This window comes from Mastigoproctus giganteus, chromosome 13 (assembly GCF_048544385.1).
Source record: "Mastigoproctus giganteus isolate SK-2022 chromosome 13, ASM4854438v1, whole genome shotgun sequence".
Classification (NCBI taxonomy): Eukaryota; Metazoa; Arthropoda; class Arachnida; order Uropygi; family Thelyphonidae; genus Mastigoproctus; species Mastigoproctus giganteus.
In genome coordinates this window covers 54299829-54326940 of record NC_143587.1, presented here as the reverse complement: position 1 = coordinate 54326940, position 27112 = coordinate 54299829, and the positions used below count along the sequence as shown (strand labels likewise).

The window sequence follows — 27112 nt, the reverse complement described above, 5'->3', positions numbered from 1 at the left end:
TCTTATCAGCACAGATAGAGGGAAACACAAAGAAATGTTTGGCTTGGGCTGCCAAGCCAAATATGACGCAATCGGTCACTTTATAAATACGAATAGTGATTTCTTCTAAATTGAGACGTAATTGTTTGTCACAAGTGACTGAAAACTCAAAATCTCACAATGCATCAAAAGTTCCTCCTCCCACATCTTTCAAAATTGCATTCTTCACTAATGTCCGTTGAATAAGCAATTACTTTCAGCTTTACGGTCTGCATTCTCCAACACGACATTGATCCCAGTTTAACTGCATGTTTGTGTGCGCTAAAAGAAACATTCAGCCAAAGGCTCACAAATGTTCTCAAAGAAACTAAATAAAATTGAAGTTTGTTTTAGTTATGGTTAAATTTGAATGTGCTTTAATATTTATACTGCCAAAGTATAACTATCTCAAATTTATGATGTAAACACAAACATGAACATCGTGAGGTGGAGAAGGGATATGCGATGTCTTAAAGAAATATTTCTTTTTTTCTGTTTCTTTTTTCTTTTATCTCTATGCGTAGTTGGTATCTCAGTGACAAGAGAGCCTAATTTCAATATATACAGTAGCGCCACCTATGGAATGAAAAGTGAGATAATTGAAAATGCAAATTTTTCTGTTTCCGATTATCTTCTTTTTTAAAAGGAGTTTTTATTTTATTTTTTGGAGATTAAATTTTGAACATTTTGAGTAAAAAATCTTCAGAATTACGGATAAAATATAGATATGCATTATTTGATACATATTAATTATGAAGTATAGGTTTTATAGTCGTTCATACGTAGTAATTTATGCAAATAATAATTTTATATTAAAATTATAGAAATAAATATAGAATCGCCATAATAAAATTAAAATGTAATAAAAAGTGTAATGTTTATTGATTTAATAAAATTTTTATCTTAATAATAATTTTTAAAATTAAGGTAATTATTTCTTTAACTTATTTTAGAAAATATTTATATAAATTCATATATTGAAATGATTCCATAAAAGTACAGATTTAATTTTTTTTATTCAATATAAACTTGTTCATTTTACAAACAAATAAAAAAAAACACTACAGCGCATACATTTAATTATAAAATAACATTATTAATACGTATATAATATGATACATGTTCCATCAAATACTGGAACGCCTTCGTGGACTGTTTATTAATTTATATTCATTAGTTACTTAAGAATATCTACCATCATTATTCTAATTCTTCTTGAAAAAATGTCATATTCTGTAGGAAAATATGTAGCAATTGATTATAGCCTAATTCCTTCTATGGACTCAGTGGACGATTGCGACTTTTGCTTAATCCTAAGCATTGAATCCTCCTCTTCATCGGCATCATAGACATAATCGAAATCATCCTACAAAAATAATAAACAAATAATTAGCATCAGAAATCTTTTACACATGGCCAAAATATATATACTCTTAGTTAGGAAGGATTGTGAAGTACATAAATGGGATGAATTTATAAATGAAAACCTTAGTGGTCTGTTTGTGTAAAGGATTACCGTATTTCTCGTCATATAAGACGTGCCTTGATTTAGAAAAGATTATTTAAGGAAAAAAAATAACGTTTTTAAAAATAATAACGTTAATAAAATAAACAGATCTTAGTAAGTCCACCTGGGGTTACAGCAAGCTGTGTTTTTAACTTTTCCACCCTCTTCTTTGTGGCCTCTGTTTTATATGCACGAAATTGGTTTCATTACAGTATGGCTGGTTTCTTGTGAAGTCCACCAGGACTCGTGAACACTTCAAAATAAACCAGCCATACTGTGGATTGATGAAGATGGAAACAAAATACGACTTTTTCCAGTCATAGTTTGACTCCATCTTCATCAGTCCACTCCTTAGGATGAACACCTGATGGATTTTTTTTTTATTTGGCAGAGTTTTTCTCTTTAATAAGAGGAGAAATGGAAGTTTCGTTCCATCAGCACAAGAAATCAAAACAGCACTATACTTTCTTTTGGTGCCCTGGTGTCTACACAGAAGAGAAAAACATCAATCCAAAAGAATTCCCAGCTATTCAGTTTTTTCTCAAATCCCGCCAATTTTCTTGTTGATCAACAAATGTTATGCTTGTTTTTTATTGCCATATTGAGTTGATCCTCTTGTATTCACCACTCCAGGATCATCTTCTTTGTTGTTGGTGGTGGTGATGGTGGCCCAAAACATCTTTCCGAGGCTGTTTTCGTATTCCTTTGCGTAAGTGATGATTTAAAATTTTAAATTAATGGCCAATTGTGTAAACAAGTTTTTCTTTGTTGATGCCATCGTAGTAGGGTTCTGGTAATTTGAAATTTACGGTTAAGGTTGAATACGGGTGCGCGTATTTACTACAGCAACACCGTGAAAACATTCATTACAGCTGTCTCATATATTGCGTGAAAGGTTTTGTCATAAAAACACGATCTGTCCAAATTTTCTGATCCTTGAAGGAAACGGATGATGTCACCGTAATGTAGCAGTAAATGGTGAATTCAATAAGTTGTCTGCCAAAGTGGACAATTTCCTGTTTGTTTATAATGAGCCGACCGGGCTAGCCGAGTGGGTAAAGTACCTGCCCGGCAACCCAAAGGTCGCGGGTTCGATTCCCGCCTCGGGCTTGGATCAAAGTACTGCAAAAAACCTTGGGAGGTGCAATATGGCCACAGAAGCCGATGTGCCAACAACTACCAAATCAATCGTTTATAATGAAAGTCGAAACATAACACTACACACTTCTAACATAAAGATATGACATAAAAAATGAAATTATTACTCATGAACTATGAAAAAAAAAACCAAAAAAAACTTGTATTGTACAAAATCTTGCTTCTTATTGGCTCACGAATTCCAGACAAGCAATTGCTGAAAAGAATTTTATCCAACTTAGAAATCAATCAGTCAATTACTTCGTATCAGTAAAAGTAAACAGAAAAAGTTTTCTTACGTTTCCTCCCATGGAAATGTGAAGATTGTCAACATCGATATATTCTTGGATTGAGCTATTAGTAACAAATTGAACTTTCTCAGAATATTCTTTGGGAATCCATGTTCTTACAATCTTCCATGTAGCTGAAAGAACAATCATTCGATTTTATATCTTTCTTATACATCGATCTATTATTTTCAAGTTATATAATTAAATTACCTGACCCTGTCACATTTGATCGCAGATTTTATTTGAAATGTGTATGTCCCGGAAGATATTCGATAATAATTCTGTGGTTTGGTTCTAAAAGAGCGAATATCCATTTTTATGCATCTTTCTTACTATTACGATTGAACTATTAATTTGTTGTAACTTAGAAAAAGGAAGTTACAACAAAATAATACAATAGAACCCTATTAAGAAGTTTTCCAAGGGAGTGGAGGTTTAAAACTTCTGACGAGGGAAAACTTCTTAGAAGGGAAAATGACTTAAGGGTGTGAAATATTAACTACACAAATAAAAATGAAAAGATACAAATACATAAGTTAAAGATGATTTTTAAGTACTATTTCAGAATTTATAAATATTTTACTCTGCCTATGAGAAACATTTTTAAACTGAGGAATTCTAATTGCTTAACATCCTGTTCATTAAACTTATAACCAAGTTGGAAGGATGAATTCTAAAGGACTCCGAAAAATTCAATAATCGAACAAGTTAGTGCATAACATAATTTTAGACGTGGTAAATCAGCGAAGCAGGTGAAAGATAATCGTTTTTCTTACCTCTCATATTGTGAATATCTTCACAACGAGTTACCATGATATTGCACTACTTCTAATAAGCAACGCTTCGCCAGTGGAGAAGATTAATGTTACTTTTTATCAACGGATACCATCACCACCGGTGTCCGCCGAGAATAAGTAACATTAGTCTTCTCTGCTGGTTGGGGAGTGTTCTTCGTTGTCTTAGAGTTGCAAATTGCCCTCGTTATACCTTCTCATAAAGAGGACTATTTTAGTACTCGCTCTCTCGTGATAAAAACTAAACACCAATCTGTATCCAGACATATCATTCGTGGCTGTCTCCAGAGGTCTATTCTTGGGCCACTGGTGTGGAACGTAAATCCTAAATGATTGGCTTCTCTTCAATAGCGACCTGACAGATATAAATACAATAGCTTACGCCGATGACTTATCCGTTCTTGTCCGCAGAAATTCCAGAAGGGATCTAGAAACTTCTGCAAACAATATTCTCTCCAGAATTTCTGACTGGGCCACTAAAAACAAGCTCACAGTTTCAGTGACAAAAATGATGGTTTTTTAAGGGAAGTCTAAATCATGCTAGGCCTTTAGTGATAAAATATAAAGAAATTCACTTCCTTTAGAGTCCACTCACAAAGACCTTGGCGTTCTCCTAGATGACCGTCTAGACTTCTCTTCACACTTACAGCATCTCTCTGAAAGGTTAAGAACTTTGCGTCAATGCTCTTCAGAATTTCTAGGAACGAATGGGGACTAAAAAACAATACTCTCCGTATCTTGTATCGAACCGTCTTTATCCCAATTCTATCATATGCCTCCTGTATTTAGTTTCAAAGGGCCAGCCTTCTGCCTGTAAAATCCCAACTGGAAACTATACAAAGGTCATTTCTCTTGGCATCGCTTCGAACATGTCGTGCAGTCTCCACTACAAGCTATTGCAGGCACTTTGCCCGCTGACCTTCATGTCATTTATAAAGATCCCTGCTATTATATTAGGAAAGGGTTACTGCTGACCCAAAGAAAGAAAAAGAGAAATGCTGGAATCTTCTCACCAACTTTTGGCAATCCAGCTGGTCCTTGTCTACTAAAGGTATCGTTACTAAGTCATTTATATCTCACATTTCAGATATAAAAGGTGTAGATAACAAGGTTCTCCCCACATCGGAAAAACTGGGGGTTTTCATCCAGAAAATCAGGCAGATCGACCAGAGAACACACTCAATTTACAGACACAATACACACGGATAATTGAAATTATATTTCCAGGTGAACCTAATAAAATTGTTTAGTTTTTCTTTTTTTTTCTCCACTGGAGAAGCTTATTCGAAGTAGTGCAATATTTGAGCAACTAGTTGTGAAGGCGTTCACAATATGAGATGTAACAAAAGCGATGCCATTTAACCTACTTCGGTGATTTATTACGAACTAAAATGATGCTATGTTGACGCTACCTTGTTCGATTACCAAAATGTTTATATTGTTTAATATATTTTTAATATAATAATAAAGATTTTCTATATTTAAAAATGTATTAAGTGGGAAAACGTCTTAAATTAAGTGGGAAATTTACTTATGTTTTCACATACAGTGGCAGACAAAACTGCTTCACCTTAAAAAAGTAACATTTGTAGTGAAATATATAAGATATTGTTTAATTACAGTTATTTGTTTGTTTCAAAGCAAAGATATTGCGTCAGATAACGCTTCTATTTCATCAGACAGTAATTGCAAGCGCATGGCTCCATAAGTTCAGTTGACACCAAGAAAAAAAAGTGTAGTTGTTGCTCTGTCCCAGGAAGGGCTTTCTACGCATACTATCGCTGATAAAATAGGCTGCCACCAGTCAACAGTATCCCGGATGTTGAAATTAAAGCGTGAAACCGGTGATGTGAAGAGAAAACTTGGATTAGGCCGTAAAAGAGTGACTACGCCTTCCTGAGATCGATATTTGAAACGGCTATGCCTTCGTAATCACCATGCTAGTGCTCCTGATCTAAAACTGGACTTTGAGATGGCCTCTGGTGTTGAAACAAGTGCACGAACTATCCAAATACGGCTTTCGGAATGTGGTCTGCATACCTATCGGCCCAAGAAGAAGCCTTTGTTGACCCAACAAATGAGGAAGAAGCGACTTGCTTGGGCTAAAACGCATGTTTCATGGACAAAAGAGAAATAGGACATCGTCATCTTTTCTGACGAATCGAAATTCAACCCGCAAGGCTCAGATGGGAAGCGATATATCAGAAGACGAAAATCGGAGGCATACCATCCTGACTGCATAACACCGACTGTAAAATTCCCCGCCGGTCAGATGGTGTGGGGATGCATAACAAGCAAAGGGGATGGGGCGAATTAAGTTTATTAACGGAACGGTGAATGCAGAAACCTACACTGCTATCTCGGAGGAGTGCCTGAAACCCGTTATTAGGGATCACCACACAGACGTCCAAAATTGCATTTTTCAAGAGGACTCAGCACCTTGCCACACAGCAAAATTGGAATGTGGCTTAAAACAAACACCGATGTTTTCCCTCGTTTTTCCCCCTTAAGGTGCAGTCATACCTCAGAAATGCTGGCATTACAGTGTTGGACTAACCCGCAACAGGCGCCTCCGTAGCCAGGTGGGAAGGAGCAGCAGTGCGTACACGCTTCTTGATTAGACCGGGGTTCGAGCCCGTCACCACCAAATATGGAGGATGCGGAAAGGTCAGGGAATGACCACCGCATATTCCCGGAGCAATATGGCCTTAGTTGCTAATGCTCCTAAAAACCAAACAACAACAACAACAACCCGCAACAGTGCAGATTTGAACCCTATTGAAAATTTCTGGTACATAATGTCGTCTAAAATTGCTCAGAAGAAGCCAACAAGTAAGATTCAACTTCAGGAGAGCATTGTAAGGGTGTGGTACCACGAAATTGGGCAACCGTACATCCCGAAGTTAATTAACTCTATACCAGATTGTTGCAGGGCTGTAATTGAAACTCGAGGAGGAACAACAAAATATTGAGGACTTATTTTGCTGATTTACAGTACACAATACTATTACGTTAACTTCTCATTCATTTCAGTTTGTACACGTAAATGCAATAAAATGTATGTTTGGTTGCCATGATTGCCATTTGCATGATTTCCATTAATTACGCATTTTATCCTTTGGGTATATATTTATGGCATTTAGGTATATCAGGTGGAGTCTTTTTATTGGATTCCATTCACAGAGATATACATCCCATCTAACAAATACATTTTGAACATTCAGCACAAAATACGTTACTTGCAAAATTCACAAGTGATACATTTTTTTTGTCCGCCGCTGTATATATAATAATTTAATAAGTAACAATTTGAATAGTTTTATAATATAATAGCCACGCATTGGCTAATATGTAGTCTAGAAGGAGATTAAGATGACTATCTTAATCTCCTTCTAGACTACAAACTCAAATCTCAACTATTGGTTTAGGCTGCGATATAATGAATTGAACTCCTTTTAACTTTGGTTTTAATTTTTATTTAATTATTTCCCTTTATTTATTATTTTGTCTGGCATCTTACGAAACAAACACTGCAGCTACAAGAGCCACTAATAATCTTTTTTTTTTCTTTTTGTATGCTATACAAAAATACAAAAAATCTGGAATTAATAGAAAATTTGGAAGACAATTATCTGTGACTAAATTTTGACTCTTTTATTGCTGAGTTAGTTATTTTCTTTAACAAAAGTAATTTAGCATTCTTTAATTTAGATCACTATTTATTTGAGTTTGCATTACAACAAAAAAACACAAACACCACACTTTATAATTGAAATTCTTTTCATTTATGAAGTTTCTCATTCCATATGAAAGATTTTTGTATTATATGTAGTCTTCTGTAAATTGAAATAGTAATATCATCACATGAACTGTCCCGTAATATATATATATAAAAGCATGTTGATTTGTCATAAAATTAAAAGCAAGACTTATATGTCCACTACAAGCAACGAAGCTAAATAAATTAATAATAATAACAGTAATAATAAAGCACCGTGTCACATCATCATCATCATCAGCCATTTTCAATCCACTGCAGGATGAAGGCCTCTCCAGCAACTTTCCAGTTCCTTCTGTTTTGTGCAATGGCCATCCATTTATTACCCACAAAGTCATGAATTTCATCTATCCATCTACTCCTTTGTCTTCCAGGTTTTCTTCTAGCTCCTCTTGGGTACCATTCTGTTATTTTCTTAGTCCATCTGTCATCATGTCTTCGAGCTATGTGTCCTGCCCAAGACCATTTTAGTTCTTTTGTTTTGATAAGAATGTCCTTTACTTCAGTTTGCTGCCTAATCCATGTGTTTCTCTTCTTATCTAACAGTCTGATTCCCAATATAATTCATTCCATTCTTCGCTGTGTAGTTCTCAGCTTCTCTTCCATTCTTTTGGTGAATGCCCAAGTTTCACTTCCATAAGTCATGGTGGGGAGTATACATTGGTTCATTATTTTACGTTTCAGACAAATTGGGATATTGCTCCTCAGTATGTGACTATATTTCCTGAATGCTATCCATCCATCATTATTACAGCTAATGACTTGTCTCAGATAAGTATATGAATCCACTTTTAAAATTACTGCTCTTTCAATATCCCTTTCTGTGGCATACTTGTTCATCATTACTTTTGTTTTAGCCATATTCATCTTTAGCCCGAAATCCTCACTAATTATTTTCCTCTAATTCTTTGGGATCGTGGCTTATGACCACAATGTCATCTGCAAGTCGTAAATGGTTTAGGTACTCTCCATTCACATTGACTCCTTTCTGCGACCAGTCTAATCTTCTGAAAACTTCCTCAAGGGCAGCAGTAAACAATTTCGGAGATATTGTGTCTCCTTGTCGAATTCCTTTCTCAATATTTAATTTGCCACTGTGTTTGTCTAATCTAAATATCACATATACCGTATATTATAACTGAAGCATTCGACATGATGTTTGTTGTCGTGCGCTGATTGGAGGAATTAATGGACAATATAGTGGATGCGCAGAAACGAAATGTTCTCGTCTAAGCAATGCGCATATGAGAGTTATTGGTTTTTGAAGAGCTTGTTTTTTGTTATCAGTTTACTAAATACATAAATCATGAAAATTATGTTTGCTCATTATATCAAACACAGTAGAAACGTCAGCGTGTTTTCGTTCATCTGTTATTAAAATCCAGAAGAAAATAAGCAAAGTATTATAAAAACGTTCAGCGAATATTACTTTACGAAGTGTATGCGGTAAATCGAAAACAATTGATTTTAAAACTTGATTAATTAGCAATTAGTTGGTTACACGACAATTATTTACTGTTTACTTCTATTAAGCACATAAAAAGGGAAAAAAAAATCAATTAGCATTGAGTACAGGGACAAAGAAATCGATGCAAGTTAGGTAATTTTCATTGATTACTGTAAAATTCGAGAAATGGTTTTATGATGTTTTTGAAAGGTCTTATTTAATTCGGTATGCGTAAATGCACAATAGTTTCAGTGTGCAGTAGTGTTAATGAGTATATTTAACCAGTGATTAAAAATTAAATGATTAATAGAATAAAAATTCTCGTTGAGATTTAACAAATTACTTTATACACAAAATGTTAAAAGAGATCTTTATGAGGTCCTCTATTGGATTTTCGAATAAAGATCCAAGCTTAAATACTAAGTTCAATTTACAGCTATTTTAAAAAGAAAGAAGCCGGATTCTTTTGTGAATCCACTTTTATTCCATCATTAAATTAATATGTATTAGTTTATGGCCTCTAATGCAATTAGGTAGAATTATCCAATGACATTCACAAACAAATGCAATTATAAGCTTTGGATTCTGTAAAAGATTTCTATCACTCCGTATAAATGCTGAAGGTTTTCCCCACTACTACGCGTAAGAAAAGCAAAGTCCTTATAGTGTTCACAGGATTTGATAAAACATCAAGGTCAACTAGATACACACTTCCAACATAATTATCCTTGGCTTGTACCATAATTTTTTGCTTAAGTACCAGGAACTAATCATAACGCGTCCTTGTCTTTTCATTCTCATCAACTAGTATGAAGGGAGGTTGGACAAGCTCAGTTTTAATTATGCTCTTCATAAAGTACAAATGTTCTCTTGGCAGACCTTTAAGGACCTTACAGAATAAAAATTAACATCAACGTCTCACTCTGTCTTCATTGTGGATCACCAACTCAAATCCACAGTAGCAAAGAGCTTTTTCGCCAGCTATGGGCGATTGGTAATGCGTAACGAACATTAGGCATGGCATATGGGTGTTTAATAAGCGGATGCCATGGCAAAATACGTTTTTGACCAAGAAAACCAGAGAATAATAGAACATGTTGCAACAGGTAATTATTTTGCAATTAAGGCTTTTTTCAGTTCATAGTTATGAATAGTCACACGATATAAGATACACGTTTACACACGGAAGATGATGTAAGAACAAGTGCAGAGGCAGTCATAAAAAGGAAAAAAGAAAAAGAACATACAGTTGCCCTAATTAAATTTAAGACGGAAGTCAGTGGATTATCTGATGCAACGTTGGGGCAAATATCTGAACAACTACCGTGATTCTGCGAATATTTTTCAAATCAAAATAAAATAGACATTTCACCTTTCATTTTAACAACGCTTATACCTGACAACTTAAAACATTGTCCTAGAAAAGGAAAGGAAAGGAAAAACAATATAATAAAAATCACTTTGTTCAAAAAACATAGATTACTACAGTCGAGTTCAGTCCTGTTTAGGTGGCTTTCAGATCCGTGACGCTTGTAAAGTCCACTTTGCATCATGTTGAGAGATCAAAGATCAGGTTATAATCATCTGTTCGTGAGAGGTCTGAGTTTCTGGTATTTGCATACTGTGGAATCCCTTAATGGTAGGAGTAATAATGAAAAAACTTGCTTTTAATCAGTTTGGGCTAGATTAGTGAGAAAAGCGTAACCTCTTCTCCCATATTTTTTCATATATCTCTCATATCTTGTTGCCCTATTTTACGTGACCCCAACCCTAGATATTTATTTCATTCTGTTTATTGATATTTATACGATTCCAGGGTTACGCTACCAACATAAATTACCTTGTTTTGTAACTCTCGGTGTCTCATATACCTTCACCATATTACAAAAGAGTTTCACGCACTGGTCATGGTGTTCATTACCGTGACAGTATTTCTATGAAAGAAGTAGCAGCGGTTTCTGCACGCATTAACATAAGACAAGTTCTGTCTTTTAATATAGAAGGAAGTCTTCAATGCGGAAGCAATATTAGTTACAGCGTGCGTGTTAAGAGACCAAAGTGACTAATGATGCGATGCGTTATGAAGTGACGTATATTGTCTGTAAATTGGGTGTATTCTGTGGTCGATTTTCCTGTTTACTGAATGAAAAACCAGATTTTCCAAGAAAAAAGAACCCTCTCCTGAGACGGCTAACTTAGCCAAGTTGTGATAAACGACCCATAAAACTTCCTCGCGTCATTGAGCCCGGACACTTTCCATCCGGTGTGGGATGGAGGTGTTATATCCACTGTACCACCTACGAGGGCGTTTGTTGTAATGATTAGTTAAAAGTTTAATGTGATTTTGCCGAGAATTCAGCACGCTTTGATAAATTTCTTTCTTTATTAAATACAATTTTTATTAAAGACTATATATATAAGTAATAATACTTATATAAAATCCATACCATTGAATATCCAAGGCATGTTGTATACTAGAAAATGTCCTAGGGAAGAAAGAAAAAAAAAATTAGTATTTTTCTCTTAATAATTGACATCATAGTAAGTAACATCGTTAGCTATAATGTCTCAAGGATTTCTATGATTATCTAAATAGACAGAGAAACTTATATTTGTATAAAATCTAACCTTTTGGAAACCTAGAAAAAATGTGTGTGCTTTACCTTTCATCCATTTCTATTTTCTATCATTTTAATCTTCTGTATGTTCTTAATCTCTTTTGACAACTGGGTATAACGGAAAGTGCATATCTCTTTTTCAAGTGTTTCTGGGCTATAGCTTTTCTTTTTGAGTTTGGGCAAGGTAGTAAGGGCCCTAGCAGCAACACGTTGTTTCCTAGAGATTACTTTCAGCAAACATCAATGACTTCGAGATGGTTGGTGGGTTCCGAGTAACTTTATTTGGCCAACAGAGGATCCAATATTCATTGCTGAGGAATTTTGATAGATGACTAGATGAAGCAGAAGCTCAAACTGCAGATTTGCTTCACAACTGTGGTAATCCATCTTTGAGTATATTGTACGATCATTTGGGCATTGTTTATATCGTAAGTTCCTGATGACGTTTCACACTACTGCTAATATTTTGATTTTTATTTCTTTAAAGAGAAATGCAAGATTCTCATCACAGATGAGTCCAAGGTCTTTATGGGTTGACTTTTTGAATTTGAGTATTGCTCATTTGAACTGTTATGCCATTCTTATGGTTTCTCTTCGTAAATATCATTTGAGCTGATTTACAGTGGTTAATTTAGAGGCCAGTTGAATTTAAGTATATTTGAAGAACAACTAATAGATGCCCCGTGTTTGTGGGGATTTGCTTTGGGTCATCAGCATAGATAAAGAGCTTGGAGTCATTCGTATACCATAGCTTACCAGGATGACTTGAGAAGAATGGCTGAAGTGGGACAGCAAACAGGGTAGAGAAAACTCCACATTGTGAGACTCCTTTTCACGTAAAAATAACCACCAGATTATTTTTCTGCAAAGATTCAGATATTGCGATCTCCTTTAAAAATCGGATTTTGAAGCTTCCATTGCTCTTCAATCACTGTTCAAACATTCAAAATTTCCCAGTCGTTATTAGAAGATTTATATTAATTTCATTAACAACAGTAAGAAAAGTAATAAAATATCTGAAGATACTTTTAGCAATTTTAACTATTCTTGAAAAAGTTTTCATAATTAAAAGTAACATGAAGATTGCAATAAAATTTATAATAAATTCGTAATTAATAACAAAAAATTCTGTAGCAGGTACATAATGTGTCCTGCCGCCCGGGTATATAACGCGTTTTACATTTAAGAGTCATCGGCAGGCGTTAAAAACGTTTCAATTTTAAATTTTCAGATATTAATAAAATTCATGGATAATAATATAACAATGTTTTAAATTTATTATTAATAATAATTACACATCGATTACTGAAAGTATTGGTCTGTGATGACTGAAGAAACCAGATGCGTTTTCGAATTAACGCATTTCCCAGTTTCCGAAATATTTTAAAACCTTAATATTTCTATCATACAAGTATGATTGCAACAATACAAGTTATAATAATTCACTTCTGGCGGAAGCTGAACATGACGTCACTTCCGCAACGCTTTTCGCGTGACGGTTTTTCGTTACAAAATATTTGGAATTATGCCAGTAAGGACGTTTTTAACGTAAAAACAAATTGATTGAACAGCAACATTGCCCGACCGTACCGTGCACGTGCGAGACAAGTGGCAACGAATTAACGAATTATGGGGAAATGAACAAGGACTTCCTGTATTTAAAATTATGCACGCAACGTGATGCGCATTAGTTAACAAGTAGAAATGAATTAATAAAACGACGAGGACTTCCGGTATTTATAACTGGCGGAACCAATCTTCATAAAAATTCTTCCTCATATTGATGTATTTGTGTGGGTTAATAGCTTTATTATCCGCTTGGCCCTATTAAAATTAGAAAGCAAAAAAAGTAGAGAAAAGTCATAGTAGGAGAGGAAGAAGAAAAGAAACGGCGTAGTAGAATGAAAGGGACAGTAATTCCTTTAACCCACACCATTCATGAATTATTCGAATAGGGAACGATTCCCGAGTAGGGAAGAATGTTGTTACATATTCTAGTAAACTCCGGGCAGCATTGGTGACCGTTTCGAAGTTGATTAGCTTCTTATCGATGGGTGGGCAGATACCCTTTTCATATACATAATCGTTCATTTTATACTGCATCAAAACATTTGACGCCAAGACTTACCGTTTGAAACTATTATCTTAAAAAATGAAAGGTGTATAAATAAATTAAAATTTTAATCTTAAATATTGTATTAATTAAAAATAAATAAAAAATTTTCTATAGATATTTTATTTCTATAGACTAAATATTAGTATATTTATTTATTATATTTCGTATTTGCTGCTTTTTGCTCACCGATCAATAAATTGTCACATCTTGACAAAGATGTGAAAACATCTTTGTCACGAATATGTGAAGCAGAAATGACGCAAATTACGTCACTTCCTAAATGATGCTAATACAGTCGCTAGCGTTGATTCGGTAGAGTAAGTATCGGGAGTGAGCATAAGACGTTACATCATTATTTCGGACTGAAGTAAAACCGATTGGTAACGAAAATGCGAGACGAAAATGACGTTACTTCCTAAATGACGCTAACTCAGTAACGTTGATTTGATAGAGAAAGTAGCGGGCGTGAGCTTAAAACGTTACATCGTTCATAACTTCGGTTCTAGCTGCTCGATTTTAAAACGGTTTTGATTTTTGTCAAATATAATATAATATAATATAATTAATGTAATATGTAATATAATTAAAATACAAAATTATATAAGAGTGATAATAAAAAATGTTGAAAAAGTACCTAAAGCCCAGGGATAATATTTCTTAAAGGCGTGCACGATGTACTTCATCATATCGAGATCCTGAAAGTAGATGTAGTTGAGAGATTATTATTTTTTTTTTATTCTGTAGACAATCTAAATGAAGTCTCCATTTACGAGAATGGAGACTTCATTTTTAAGTCTCCATTCTCGCAAATAAAATAAAACAGATCATATACATCACAAATTACTGAAATACATTTCAGAATAAATTTATTACGAAACCAATTAATAATAATAAGGATTATATTTACCAGATTGTTTACGCCGCAATCAGTGCAGTCAAAAATCACAGTAACCACACCCCAATCGTTGTCACGAATAGTTTTCTCCAACCAGTAGAGAAAATATTGTCTTTGGGCTAACAAGTTCTCCGGGTCCTTGACGTGAAATTTAGTCCTTATTCGCACTGGAAGAAAAAGAGAATGCCTTTTTAATGTTTCTTGTTTATTGTATTTTATGAGTGCTGTATTGTATTGTATTATATATTATTTATTCGCAAAAGAATAGGATATCAAGTATAGATACACGCTGTTTGATATCAGGTGTAATTTGATTAGTTTCATTTTTACGTTTTCAGTTCAAATGTAATCAGTTTTTATTTATTTTAAATAGAGGTTGGAATTCTAACCTTTTTAATGTTACTTTATTACTTTATTAATGAAAAAAAAATAGATAAATTTTTATATATTTTTTTAAATGCCACTTATAGAAGCTTCTCGTATTAATCTACCACATTAAGGCTCACATTTTGTGTTCTGAAGTCGTTCCTTAAATCAGAAACAATTCAACTTAAAACAGAACAATTCAACTATAGATATAAAACCAAAACCAAATCGGATCTATCAGTACAGAACTGCCTTAAGGTGTTGTTCTTACTGGAACCAGTTTATATCCATCATTACGAGGGGTGTTGAATAAATTATCTGCCTACCCATGAAGGAAATGAGATCTGTTTTTATTTTTCAGTATAACTCCCCTGAACTTCAATAAACTTGTTCTGTTTTGTTGGCAATGAGGAAATACCAGACAAATAAAATTCTTTGTCCTGTCCATCAAAGAACGAAGAAATGGCAGACTTCAGTTCATTATCATCAACAAAGCGATATCCTTTTCGGTTTTTCTTGAGATGTCGAAACAGGAAATAGTCACTAGGGACCATATCTGGACTCTAAGGTGGATGGGTAAGTTCTGTAAAGTTGCGGTCTCTCAAAACAACTGCATATGACCTCAGCACTGTCCTGAAGAAGCAGCACACCTCTGGAAAGTTTCGTAAGCGATGTCATAAAGGAAACTTTATGACATCGCTTAGGTTGTACAGTACAGATGCATATGTCTGCTTGTGTTCCAAGTAGTGAATTACAAAATTCCCTCAACATCCAAAACATGGTGGCCATAATCTTGTTAGCTGAAGGTTGTCCGAAATTTTTTAGGTGAGTAGAACCCTTGTGCTTCCATTGCATTGATTCTTGCTTGGTCTTGGGACCCCAGTGATGAACCCATGTTTCGTCACCCGTAATAATTCTGGAGACGAAAGTTTCAGAATCCCTTCCATAAAGTTCTAAATTCTCCTCACAACACCGTACACTGAATTTCTTCTGCACAGGGGTCAGAAATCTGAGGACCCATCTTGCACTGACCTTAGTCATCCCCAGATGTTCATGAAGGATGGTTATAACTGTTCCCTCAGATACGACACATTCCCTAGATATTTAGGACACTTTTAAACGTGTCATTCAGCACAAGGGTTTCTGCAGCTTGGCACACATTTCTGTAGTGGTCTCTATCATAGGCTTTCCTGGGCGTGGATCATCTTCGATGGACTCTCTACTCCACTTGAATTATTTTGACCAGAATTTGACCTGCACCATCCTTTCATGAATGGCCTTTGGCTCATTTCCTTCTTTGGTGATAAATTTGATGACTGAACGATGCTCCAATTTCAACAAATCCTTATTTTGATACAGATGTCTTCCTTCTTTCTGTTACAGCAGCACAACCTGAAAAAATAGTGGCATCAAAGCATCATTCGAGTTGAGATATGAAGGAACACGATAAATCATGAATCATTGAAATATAACTATGGAAAGTACCTTAGATAGATAATTTATTGAACGCCCCTCGTAGTCTTCCATGAGGTAGCAGAAATCATGCTTCTTACAAAGATAAAAAGTTGAAAGCAACAAGAGCAAATTCTGGGACAGTCTCACAGAAATTTTCCCTAATAAACTTACTTGGAAGTACATAGCAAAAAAAGCTATCACGACAAGAGTCAGTTAACCGAAGTTTAGAATCCAAAACTTTCGATATAGGATGCTATAACCTGAGAAATTTTAGAGCTCTGTGAACTTCTGGCTATTCTCCGAGAAAATTATGGATTTTTTGTGGTTTGTAATATTCCTGTACCACACAAACAAGAAATGAAGGATGTTCGTTATTCTGTTTTGCGACGTGCTTGTTAATAAAATTCTCTTATTATAGAACTAATACACTATTTGCTCTAAATGAAGTGAGAAACTTCATAAGTTTATTATTACAGCGAAAGAACACTCACTTAGTCACCATATTGTACGTATTTAAAAAACAAAACTCATTTCGAACTTGAAGATTTATCTGATCGGCTCCCATCTAATCTTCCCAGATGGCACCACATTTTCTACACTAAAAACATGACCTCACCAATTCTAATTTCGGGTTTTACGTTCTCCTACCAGAAAATAATGTGCCAACTCAATTAACTTTCAGAGACGTCGCCTCAAGAAAGGAGGCCAGTCTAGAATTAGGTAAACCCCAACAGAAATTACACGATTACGTTTCAGTCAGCTTTCAACCCCTCCCCTCCTTTCGTCATAAGAAAGTACAAATTTCAATTGTTTTCTGCTGTTAGTTTTAGGCTGATAAGAGGTGAAAGTCTTCCTGAGACATTCCCCTTAAGTGATGAAGCAACGTTTCACACAGGCGTTAGAATGTAGGGCATAGAAAACCCTGAGGCCATTTCGGTACATTTCAGAGCCAACGAAGAGCAACCATGTTTTGTGGGTTTTTTTAACTAAACGGTGAGCTGTTCGTGTTTTAAAAACAAGCATTTCCGGGTATGATGAATCCCGATATGTTGTAAAATCCAACAACAGCCTAACAAACAATCAACTTTACGAAATCCTTTTCTTTTTAATCTTTCATTGTTTCCCACAAGGATGATCGTAAATGGTCACGGTAGAACAGGAAAATAATTGTCACCACATGCTTCGGAGTTTAGAGAGAAGTTGTTGTTGTTGTTGTAGTACGGTTTTAGGAGCATCAGCGTCTAAGGTCATATTGCTTCGTGTTTATTGTCTGTAAATTTCACGTATTATGAAATCAATTTTGTGTTTTTCTGAATGGAAAACAATGCTACCCTTGCCTGAGACCGACTAACTTGGCCACGTTGTGAAAAAGGCCCATACAAATTGCTAATGTCATCGACGGGACTCGAACTCAGGTCGTTTCCACCCGGTATGGGGAGGATGATCATTCTACCAACTGTGATACCCACGAGGGCATTTAGAAAGATCATCTGACCTTGATGTTCTTTTTGAAAATGGCGTCATTTCGTTTCTCGGGATGCTTCAGTCTTCAGAATTGTAAAGGAATCGTGCAAAGAATACTGATGATGGCCTGATTTTCACAGAATTACGAACGAAGTAGTTAAAAGTTGTTTTCTCAGTTGATACCATGGAAATCATCCTATCTGGTTCAAGGACTCGAAGCCGTGAAGAAAATTTTAAAAGATGTTTGTTTCGGAATGGTTTAGCCCCACATATTAGACAAAAAGAATCTACGTGTACAAATTCCAAGCTGGCGACCCTACTTAACGATTTATTTTCTTGTGATAAACATATTCATCAGACGATTAATTTCTTGGAACTACTTCTTTAGTTATGACAGTATAAATACATAACGTACACTACCGTCTAAAAATTATCCGGACACATGTCGGGTTCATATGATATCACTGCTACTCACTTCGATAGCGTATCAATCCACTTTTGGGTGCCATGGCACGCTTTACCTTCTTGGGTAGTCTCGTCAACTAATGACAGATTGCAGCGTGTATAATAATACATTTCTCCTGCAGAACAGTTGAGCTACCACCGATGTCGGTCTTCTTAGTCTGGCTCTAACACGAGGTTCCTATTCATCACATAAGGTTCAAATTACTCTGGGCTGGCCATTCCAGCGCTTCTACATTCATATCCCTGTACCATTCCCGAAAAGCACCGGCAGTACATAGCACGAGCATTATCCCGTTTAAACAAACATCGGTTTGTAGAAAAGAACACCATATCGTAGGCAGTGCGGAATTGTCCAAAACATTAAGGTGGGCGTTCACTGTTTCCTGAAAAGCTACATTGCTTAAGAAAATTAACAGAACAAAATGTTTTTCATGAATATTTTATTGTGAACAGTGTCGCCGAAGACGAACATTTGATACAAAAGGAATACTGGCATGCAAATTCGGAGTATCCAATAGAAATCGATCAACCAGCATGAGTAATTTGCACATTGTGCAAATTACCCATGCTGGTTGTTACCACATAACTTCATTCTCATTTTATTGGATTTCTCAGTAGGATAGCCACATCTCCAGTACCCAAAGTGGCAAGTCATTGTCATTTAGATGATTCTTTGAGATGGCAAAGAGTTGGACAACTTGAAGCCGGGCAGTCAAAGGCGGAGGTGGCACGGTGGTTTAATGTGTCTGAGACAGGTTTCAGGAGACAGGAACCATTAAAAGAAGAGCTGCCAAGCGCTACGTTAACCAGAACAGACCGCTATCTGGCTCTAATATCAAGATGGAACTATACTATGTCCTGTCATAAACTGTATCTTAATGCTGCTGCTGCTGCCACAGGTGAAAACATTTCCAACTGAACTGTGTTAAGAATGTTCAATTCAGGGGGACTCTACGAAAGGAACCAATGTTTTGTATCCAATTAATCCCAAACCACTGCAGATCTCGTCGAAACTGGTGCCATGTGAAATGAAGCCGTGAAAAATGGGGTATAATTCTTTCTTTTCTATGATGAGTCCCGTTTCTATGATGAGCCTACAAACAGACTCTAGACGTTATTTCATCTGGAGACAACGAGGAATACGGTACCATCCCCACCATGATCAGAGAAAGGCACTTACGATGGAGGCGGTGTTTTGGTGTGGGGCGGAATAATGATCAATGGCTGCAACCCTCTTCACGTTTTTGATTGGGTACCTTAACTGCGCGGAAGTACCATGAACAGGTCCTCGAATCCCATGTGCGACTTTTAGGGGCACGGTTGGCTCAGATTTTCTTTTCATGCACGACAACGCTACCACACACAGAACTCAAGTGGCGGAGAAATATCTTGAAACTGAAGACATCCAACGACTGCCGTGGGCAGCACGATCAGCAGCCTTAAACCCATGGAGAATATGTGGGACGCCCTTGGGCGTCAATTGCCCGCCAAGAGCAAACTCCTCGGTCACTTAGTGAGCTAAGGTCTGCACTAGTGGAAGAATTGGATTTGTTGCCACAGAATCTTATAGACACCCTTATATTGAGCATGGTTCACTGCTATCAGGCCTGTTTAGCCGTTGGAGGAGATCATACGCCGTACTGATGTCACGTGACCATATTTTCAAGCATCTTCTATCGACTTCTGTAATATGACCTTTTTGGTAATTCTTATACAGCCCGATAAATTTCCCTTATACCAGTACATAGTTTCTCTGTTTGCTCATTTCATCGTTATTCTATCGTGCACCATCATATCAAATTTTGTCCCGCTTTATTGCAATACAGAATGCGCAAGTACATTAAACGTGGTGTGACGAGTTACACCACGTTTTCTACGTGTTCTGTTAATTTTGTCGATCAGTGTGCTAATGGTCGCACGCCACAGTGCACTCCGGCTGCAGACATTTTCCAGGAATTCTTTCAAGGCCAGATCGCTGATTGTGGTTTGTGATATTTGTATTATGCTGCGATGTTTTTATGATATTTTTTGGTGAATATTTTTTGAGGCAGAGTACTATCCATCTTCGTTTATAGTGCACATTCTACTTTTTTAGGAGATCCTATTAAAAAAGTGGCACGGACAGGTTAAAGGTTGGGATTCTTACAAGAGATTCTTGTTTGCACTTTACTTTCACTTCTGTAAGTTTCAATTTTCAAGAAATACACATGGGGATCTGTTCCAGAGACCTTGAAAAAAAAGAAAAAAATTGTCAAACTTCCTTTTATCTTCTTTTCCTTTTCTGTATCAGTCCATAAATTTCTTTCGCCTTCCCAACTCTGTCAATCAAATCACGCAGCTTGACTATCCTCAACCAGTACAGCTTTAACAACTTTCACAATAATCATCTCCATTTCTGTTCTTCCTTTCACTTGGTTTCTTCGCCCGTAATTTTCTTCTAGCTTCCCAACCCTCAACCAATTCATGCTCCTGAAGAAGCATACGATTCAACTGAGTAGACCTTCCAATGTGCCTATGAAAAGCATCTGAGGGAATCAATTTATACAAAATAAAGGGATTAAAAATATATTATTATTTTTTTTTCTGAATTTCTGCATTCCTCCTTTCTAAGTTGTCGAAACTTTTCTTCTTTCCTAAACCTCTTACTTCATAGATTTAGTTAACACACACACACACACACACACACACACACCTCTTTTTCTCTCTCTCTCTGAGAACTATAAATATTACTCACCAATCGTAAAGCCCTCTCTGTCTGTACCTCGTGCATATATACAACCCATGTTATAGTATACCTGGGGAAGTTTTCGTGCGGTGATTTCTACAAAATAAACAAATCACAAAAATTATAAAACGTGTACTATATTGTACGCTACAATAATTGATGTGAAAATACACTTCATACACTACTGAATTCATACACAAGTTCCTCTGTCTCTGCACCATAATCAGTTATTGACAATCCGTATTAACAAAAGCACTTGAAAAGTCACGAGTAACGTCTAGACCCGAAGAGTATCAAAGGACTGGAAGTACAGTACAGTACAGGATCCCTTAGCTTACAACTCTGAGCTACACTACCCTCCAAAAAAATATCCGGGCCTTCCTCTTCCATTAGACTTTGGAGACAAAAAATGGATTGAGGCCAGTATATAAAGAAGATCTGTGGTCCACACAATTGACCTCATCATGACACACAGAGCTGAGCTGATTGATTAAGATAGAGGTGTTACTTCTGGCTCTTTGATTCGTGTAACTGCTGACCTACAACACAGTAGACCGTTGTTGATTTTATCATGAAGGAAGACTGGCGGTACCCTTCAGCAACGCCCAGAAAGTCCATAGAAGTTCACTCCACATGATCAGAGGTAACTCGGAATGGTAGTAACTAGTCAGTCATCTCTACAAAACACCAACCAGAAATTTAAGCCGTCATCAAAGGTTGAGGACTATAGGAACACACAATAAATGGAGCTCCACATCTTCGTTTTTAATGGAAGAACGGCGGCGCGTAAGCCAGCTCTTAGCAACCGCAATCAGAGGTCTCTTCTTGCAAGGCGCAACGAACTCCGTAATTAGTCCAAAGAGCAGTGAAAATCGGCAATGGTGAGTGCAACTTGTGGACATGAAGCACTATCACAAGCCAACATTTTTCGTTGGTATGGGCGGTTCCGTGAAGATGTTCAAAACGAACTCATACGGACTCGACCATCGAAAAGGTTCTGCAGCTGTTAATGGAGGATCGTCGCCTCTTCCTCCGAATGATAGCAGATCAGCAGGATACCGTGCGTTCGATTGTTGTTGCCCTCCTAGTTGACACAGTTGGTAGAATCGCTGTCCTCCTTACACCGGGTGGAAAAGACCTCAGCTCGAGTCCTGTCGATGACGGGAGGAATTTTTATGGGTCTTTTTCACAACGTGTCTGCGTTAGTCGGCCTCAGACGAGGGTAGCATGGTTTTTCTCATGGAAACTCGGATTTTTCGTCCAGCAAACAGCAAATCGACCCCAGAACACACGCAACTTACAGACGTGATATGCATGGTGCAATATGACCTAAGTCGTTGATGCGCCTAAATCTCTACAACAACCAGCTAACCGAAATAAATTATAGATAACTCAAGAGGATTTATTATACATAAATCCTCTTGAGTTTAAACATAAAAGTAATTATCGGAACTCGTCATTCCCAATTTCCGGTTGGCACCACGTTTCTGTTATCTCTATTAGGTCAGCATTAGTTGTCCTAACTAGAAGTTTGAATTAATCCGTTTTATTGACAACTCTCCTTACGGTAGAGTAGACACAATTAAGACTTAAGTATTCTTCTATAGTTTACTAGGGTGATGCACTCCTTGAAATTATTCAGGCTTATTTGCCTAACTTTATCTTCCTGCTCATTTGAAACGTCAGACCGTTTTGCCAACATTGGCTATTGCTGCAACAAATAAGAATTCTTGAGATGTGGGCAAGTATTACTTGGACACACATTATCAGTTAAATACGGGTCTACATTACCCTTCTTCCCCCTAACTATCAGCTTCCCTAAACCCTTAAGGTACTCTCAATGATACTGGCAAAAACCCTTGCACCATCTTTGTTGAAACGAATACTGCTTCTACAAAATAGATGCCTTCTACACACAAGTGCGGGACATGTTGATAAAAATTTCCTCCCTAGAGTCCTGCAGACTCCCTTAAATCTATTTATTTCACAAGGTTTCAGCATATAATCCCCTCTCGTGTCTGTGCAGAACTATATACACATACACATTCTGGCTTAATTCATGGCATTTTTCATCATTGTTATATTTATTTCACAAATATTCAGTTCGTGATCGTTTAATATTGTTACAGGGCTACTGATGTAATATGCTAGAGTTACACAGTATTTAACTAAACAAAGAGTGAAAACAAGCCCCATAAGCCTCTTGATCCTCTTAACGTTAAATCCTCTTGAGTTTAAACATCTGTTACTGAGTTAAGTTGAAAGTAGTGCAATACCGTGCAACTCGTTGTGGAGATGGAAAGTCCCTTTACCGTTATAAAAAAAATACTGTGATAGTTTGCCTTTATCTGTTATAATAGTTACTAATAATGCTCTCTAGTACTTATCCATAACATTACAGAAAATACTTATTTTTTTCTACCACTGTACACTACCTTTGTTAATTCATTGTGGATATCATGATTGACATAGAGGCATTATATGCACTACCAAAATTTACTATTCATGATCTTCTACTTAAAATTGTAACAAAAAGGTGTCTATATTATTTTAGGAAGATTTCAAAGTTTTTAAGCAATTTAAAATTATTTTTTAAAAAATTCTAAATTAATACCAAAGTTAAAATGTAATTTATAATCAATTTTAAAATATTAATGTATAAATAATAATAACTGCTAATAAATATGAAAAAAACCTACAAGCGCCAAATTAACTAATCATGATCTTATTTTTCAAATTGTAACAAAAAGGTGTTTTTATATTATTTAAAAAAATTAAAATAATACTAAAGTTAAAATGCAATTTCTAATAAATTTTAAAATATTATTGTATAAATAATAGCTGTTGCTAAGAAATATAAAAAAGCCTACCATTGATTCAACAATCCTAAACTTTTGAATTTACAACTATTTTTAATATCCATTTTTCTATTTCTTGTGCAGTAAATATAATATATTCCGGATTTTTGAAAATTATGGTTTCAAAAAACCAGAATTTTGGTTTTTTGAAACCAAATTTAATTTTTCCCAACGAAATATTATAACAGGAATCGTAAAAAAAATTTGTAAATCTAGGTAATATCAATGTTACAGTGCAGTGTAAACTTTCATAGAAATTATGAAATGATAACCTATTTTAATTTGATCGTAACCTAGCAACCATTACAGTATAAATATACAGTGCTTACAAAATGAGACATGTGACCTCAGATTTTTTTGCTTTGCTATGAAAGGAGCGCATAGACAAGTTAGACATGTATAAACTGAAAAATTGACCTACAATGCTCTACTAACAACATGCTCTTTTAGTCAGGATACAAACTAAATGCTAAAATCATTTAAAAATGAACGTAGTCAAAAGAAGTCAAAAATGGACGTAGTTACGTCTATTTTTGATCAATGACTGTGGGAGTGAAGATTCTGAACTGGAAAGTCATACAATTAAAAATTGTTTTAAAACATTTTAAGTTGCAAATGCAAGTCTTTTTAAAATATTAATATTTTAAAATCTAATTAATTTTTTAGCGATTAATATATTTTTCTTAAAAATGTTTTGCGTTCCGAAGGACTGAAGTTAGTCAAAAGAACATAGAACCTGTTCAAAGGAACATAGAACCTGTTCAAAGGAACACAGAACCTGTTTTTTTACTGTCAGTTTTCAAAAATGCCTTGCGAGACCTCTGACAAGACTTGAGTTGAGGAAGAAGCCTATTTAGGAAGTGACTCACCACACAATTTCGCTATAAAGTTAAACAGGCTGTGTTTATCTTACTGGTCCAAGGAGGGATTTTTTAAGAATATTACTCAAGGAACCAGAATTAAACAATAACCTGTGACCTTTCTTATTGTTACACTGAGGAGTGGGGTATCTTATCTTCATCACAATGACAGTTGATGACAATGGACGATTACTGACTGAATGTCGAGAGGATGCACAGTGTTATTAAGCGCTCAAGGACAATGTGTAAACGAGAATTTTATTCGTGCGATCAGTTATTGTGAAAGTTCTGTAGCAGTAGGCCATTTTAATAACTAGCCTAACGAATACAAATAATTTCTCTTTAAACACTCAGATTTCGAGAGAAAGGATTAAACTTTTTTTCAAAATATACAAACAAAGTTAAAGTTTATTATTGTAGCTTTAGATAAAAGAAATACAAACCATTCACTTCGACATCTTTCCGGAATTTAAATGATTCTTTAAGCATTTCCAATGCTTTTCCCACGTCATGTTTGTTGTGCAGTAAATACCTAGACAGAAACCAGTCATGGCTCTTGACCAATTCCACGTCCGAGTGGAAATAGAGATCTGTTGGGAGAAAAAAAACATAATGATAGTAATTATTTGAACAGCCCTTATATTGAATATAAGAGCAATTCTCTGTTGTACAAATTTTTGTACTCTAAGGACAATCTTCTTAACAGTCTATCAATTTTGTACACTCACTGGCCAAAAAATTAGAAACATTTATTCAGTATCTGCAACACCTTCTGGAGTCCATTCTGTACTACAGCCAAAAGGTGGTGGTATTAGGTAGTTGTTGCTAATGGAAACCAAACTCTGCGCAAATTCATGCATAACCTTATCCGGAATTGCAAAAACAGTATTTTGCTTGATTTTCAGCATCACGAAGTAAAAAGTCTCCATTGCTATGGTTGTACGTTATGTAGGGCGGTTCCTAAAGTTAAGATTTTAAAGACTAATTGCATTTTAGGGCTAAAAGCCTTTAAAGATTATCTTTGCACAGCTTCCAGGTCCGCTTATTTTTACTATCACTGGTGTATAATGTGTTACTGTATGTATTTCTCTCGTTTCATGAATTTCTAGTTAAAAACATACTAATTACATCTCATATGCAAAACATGCATATTTTACCTATGACTAATAACATGCAGATCACCAATAAACGGAGATGTAAATAATATATGGAAGATTATGAATAAATTAAGAACATATAAACAACATTAAATGAAATTAATGATAATAATATTGTTTTAACTAATTTTCTAAGAAAAAATATTACATTCTAGAAGAACACCAAAATGAAAAAATAATCAAATCTTCTATTATTTTGATAAACAAAATAAATCTTGCGTGTTGTTTATGTGATTTGGCTTTAGAGGTTATTGTAGTTAGGTTGCCTTGCTCGTACACTGGACGAAGTAATAGAAATACCTAATATGAAATTAGTAGTTTTTGTATGGCTCTATTATGAAGTAATAATGTTTTTTTTTTCTTGCATGTAGTAATGCGAACGAAAGACCATAAAAGCTGATGTTTATTCAGAACTTATATACACTGAAAGCACAAAATTCATGGGATACATAGTTCCTGGGAAACGCGACGCTGTCACCCCCTTTCGCTAGTGGACAAACCCACCGCTTGGCAATTATATAGGTTCACACTGCATTCACGTAATTCGATGCCAGTATGAATGTACGTCGTGAGTTAATCGACTTTGAAGGAGGGATGTAGTGGATGCCCGACGCATGGGTCACTCTATAGGAGGTGTACAGAAATTGCACTATCCCTGTTCTACAATATGAAGGGTGTAGCGGGAGTATGCCATTTCTGGAATAACATCTCATCGTGGACAGCGCTGTGGGCGGATAAAGGTTGTGGATGAAGGTGGCCGTCGACGTCTGTCTCGCATTGTTTCAGCCAACCGGAGAGCGACAGTGGCACAAATCACCGCCGAATTAAACAAGGGAGGTGCCAGAAACGTCTCCAATAAGATCATCAGGCGATCTTTAGCCGCAATCGGTTATGGGAGCCGCCGACCCACCTGTGTTCCACAACGACACAGGTTCTACGCCTTAACTTGGCGAAAGAACGTCGGCACTGGACCTTGGATGATTGGAGACGGATCTTCTGGTCTGATAAGTCCCGTTTCTAGTTATTTCGAGTTACGGGAGGATGCGTATCTGCCGGAAACCGCACGAAGCTATGCACCCGTCATGTCAACAAAGAACTATTCAGGCTGGTGGACGGTCGATAATGGACTGCGGCATGTTCAACTGGCACAAGCTGGGACCTC

The 27112-nt window shown here is 35.9% G+C and overlaps 1 protein-coding gene across 1 annotated transcript in view; it reads right to left on the bottom strand.

Moving 5' to 3' along the window:
* Positions 1–1147: 1147 nt before the first annotated feature.
* Positions 1148–27112, bottom strand: part of LOC150076065 (motile sperm domain-containing protein 2-like) — a 33314-nt gene continuing 7349 nt past the window's right edge. Inside the window, exons 2-8 of the mRNA XM_090387114.1 lie at positions 25237–25383; positions 21085–21171; positions 14613–14767; positions 14340–14400; positions 11419–11457; positions 2962–3086; positions 1148–1384 (exon numbers count right to left, since the gene is read on the bottom strand). Of these exons, the coding sequence (XP_090243240.1) occupies positions 1277–1384; positions 2962–3086; positions 11419–11457; positions 14340–14400; positions 14613–14767; positions 21085–21171; positions 25237–25383 (722 nt within the window). The 3' untranslated portion in view covers positions 1148–1276. The remainder of the gene's footprint in view (positions 1385–2961; positions 3087–11418; positions 11458–14339; positions 14401–14612; positions 14768–21084; positions 21172–25236; positions 25384–27112) is intronic.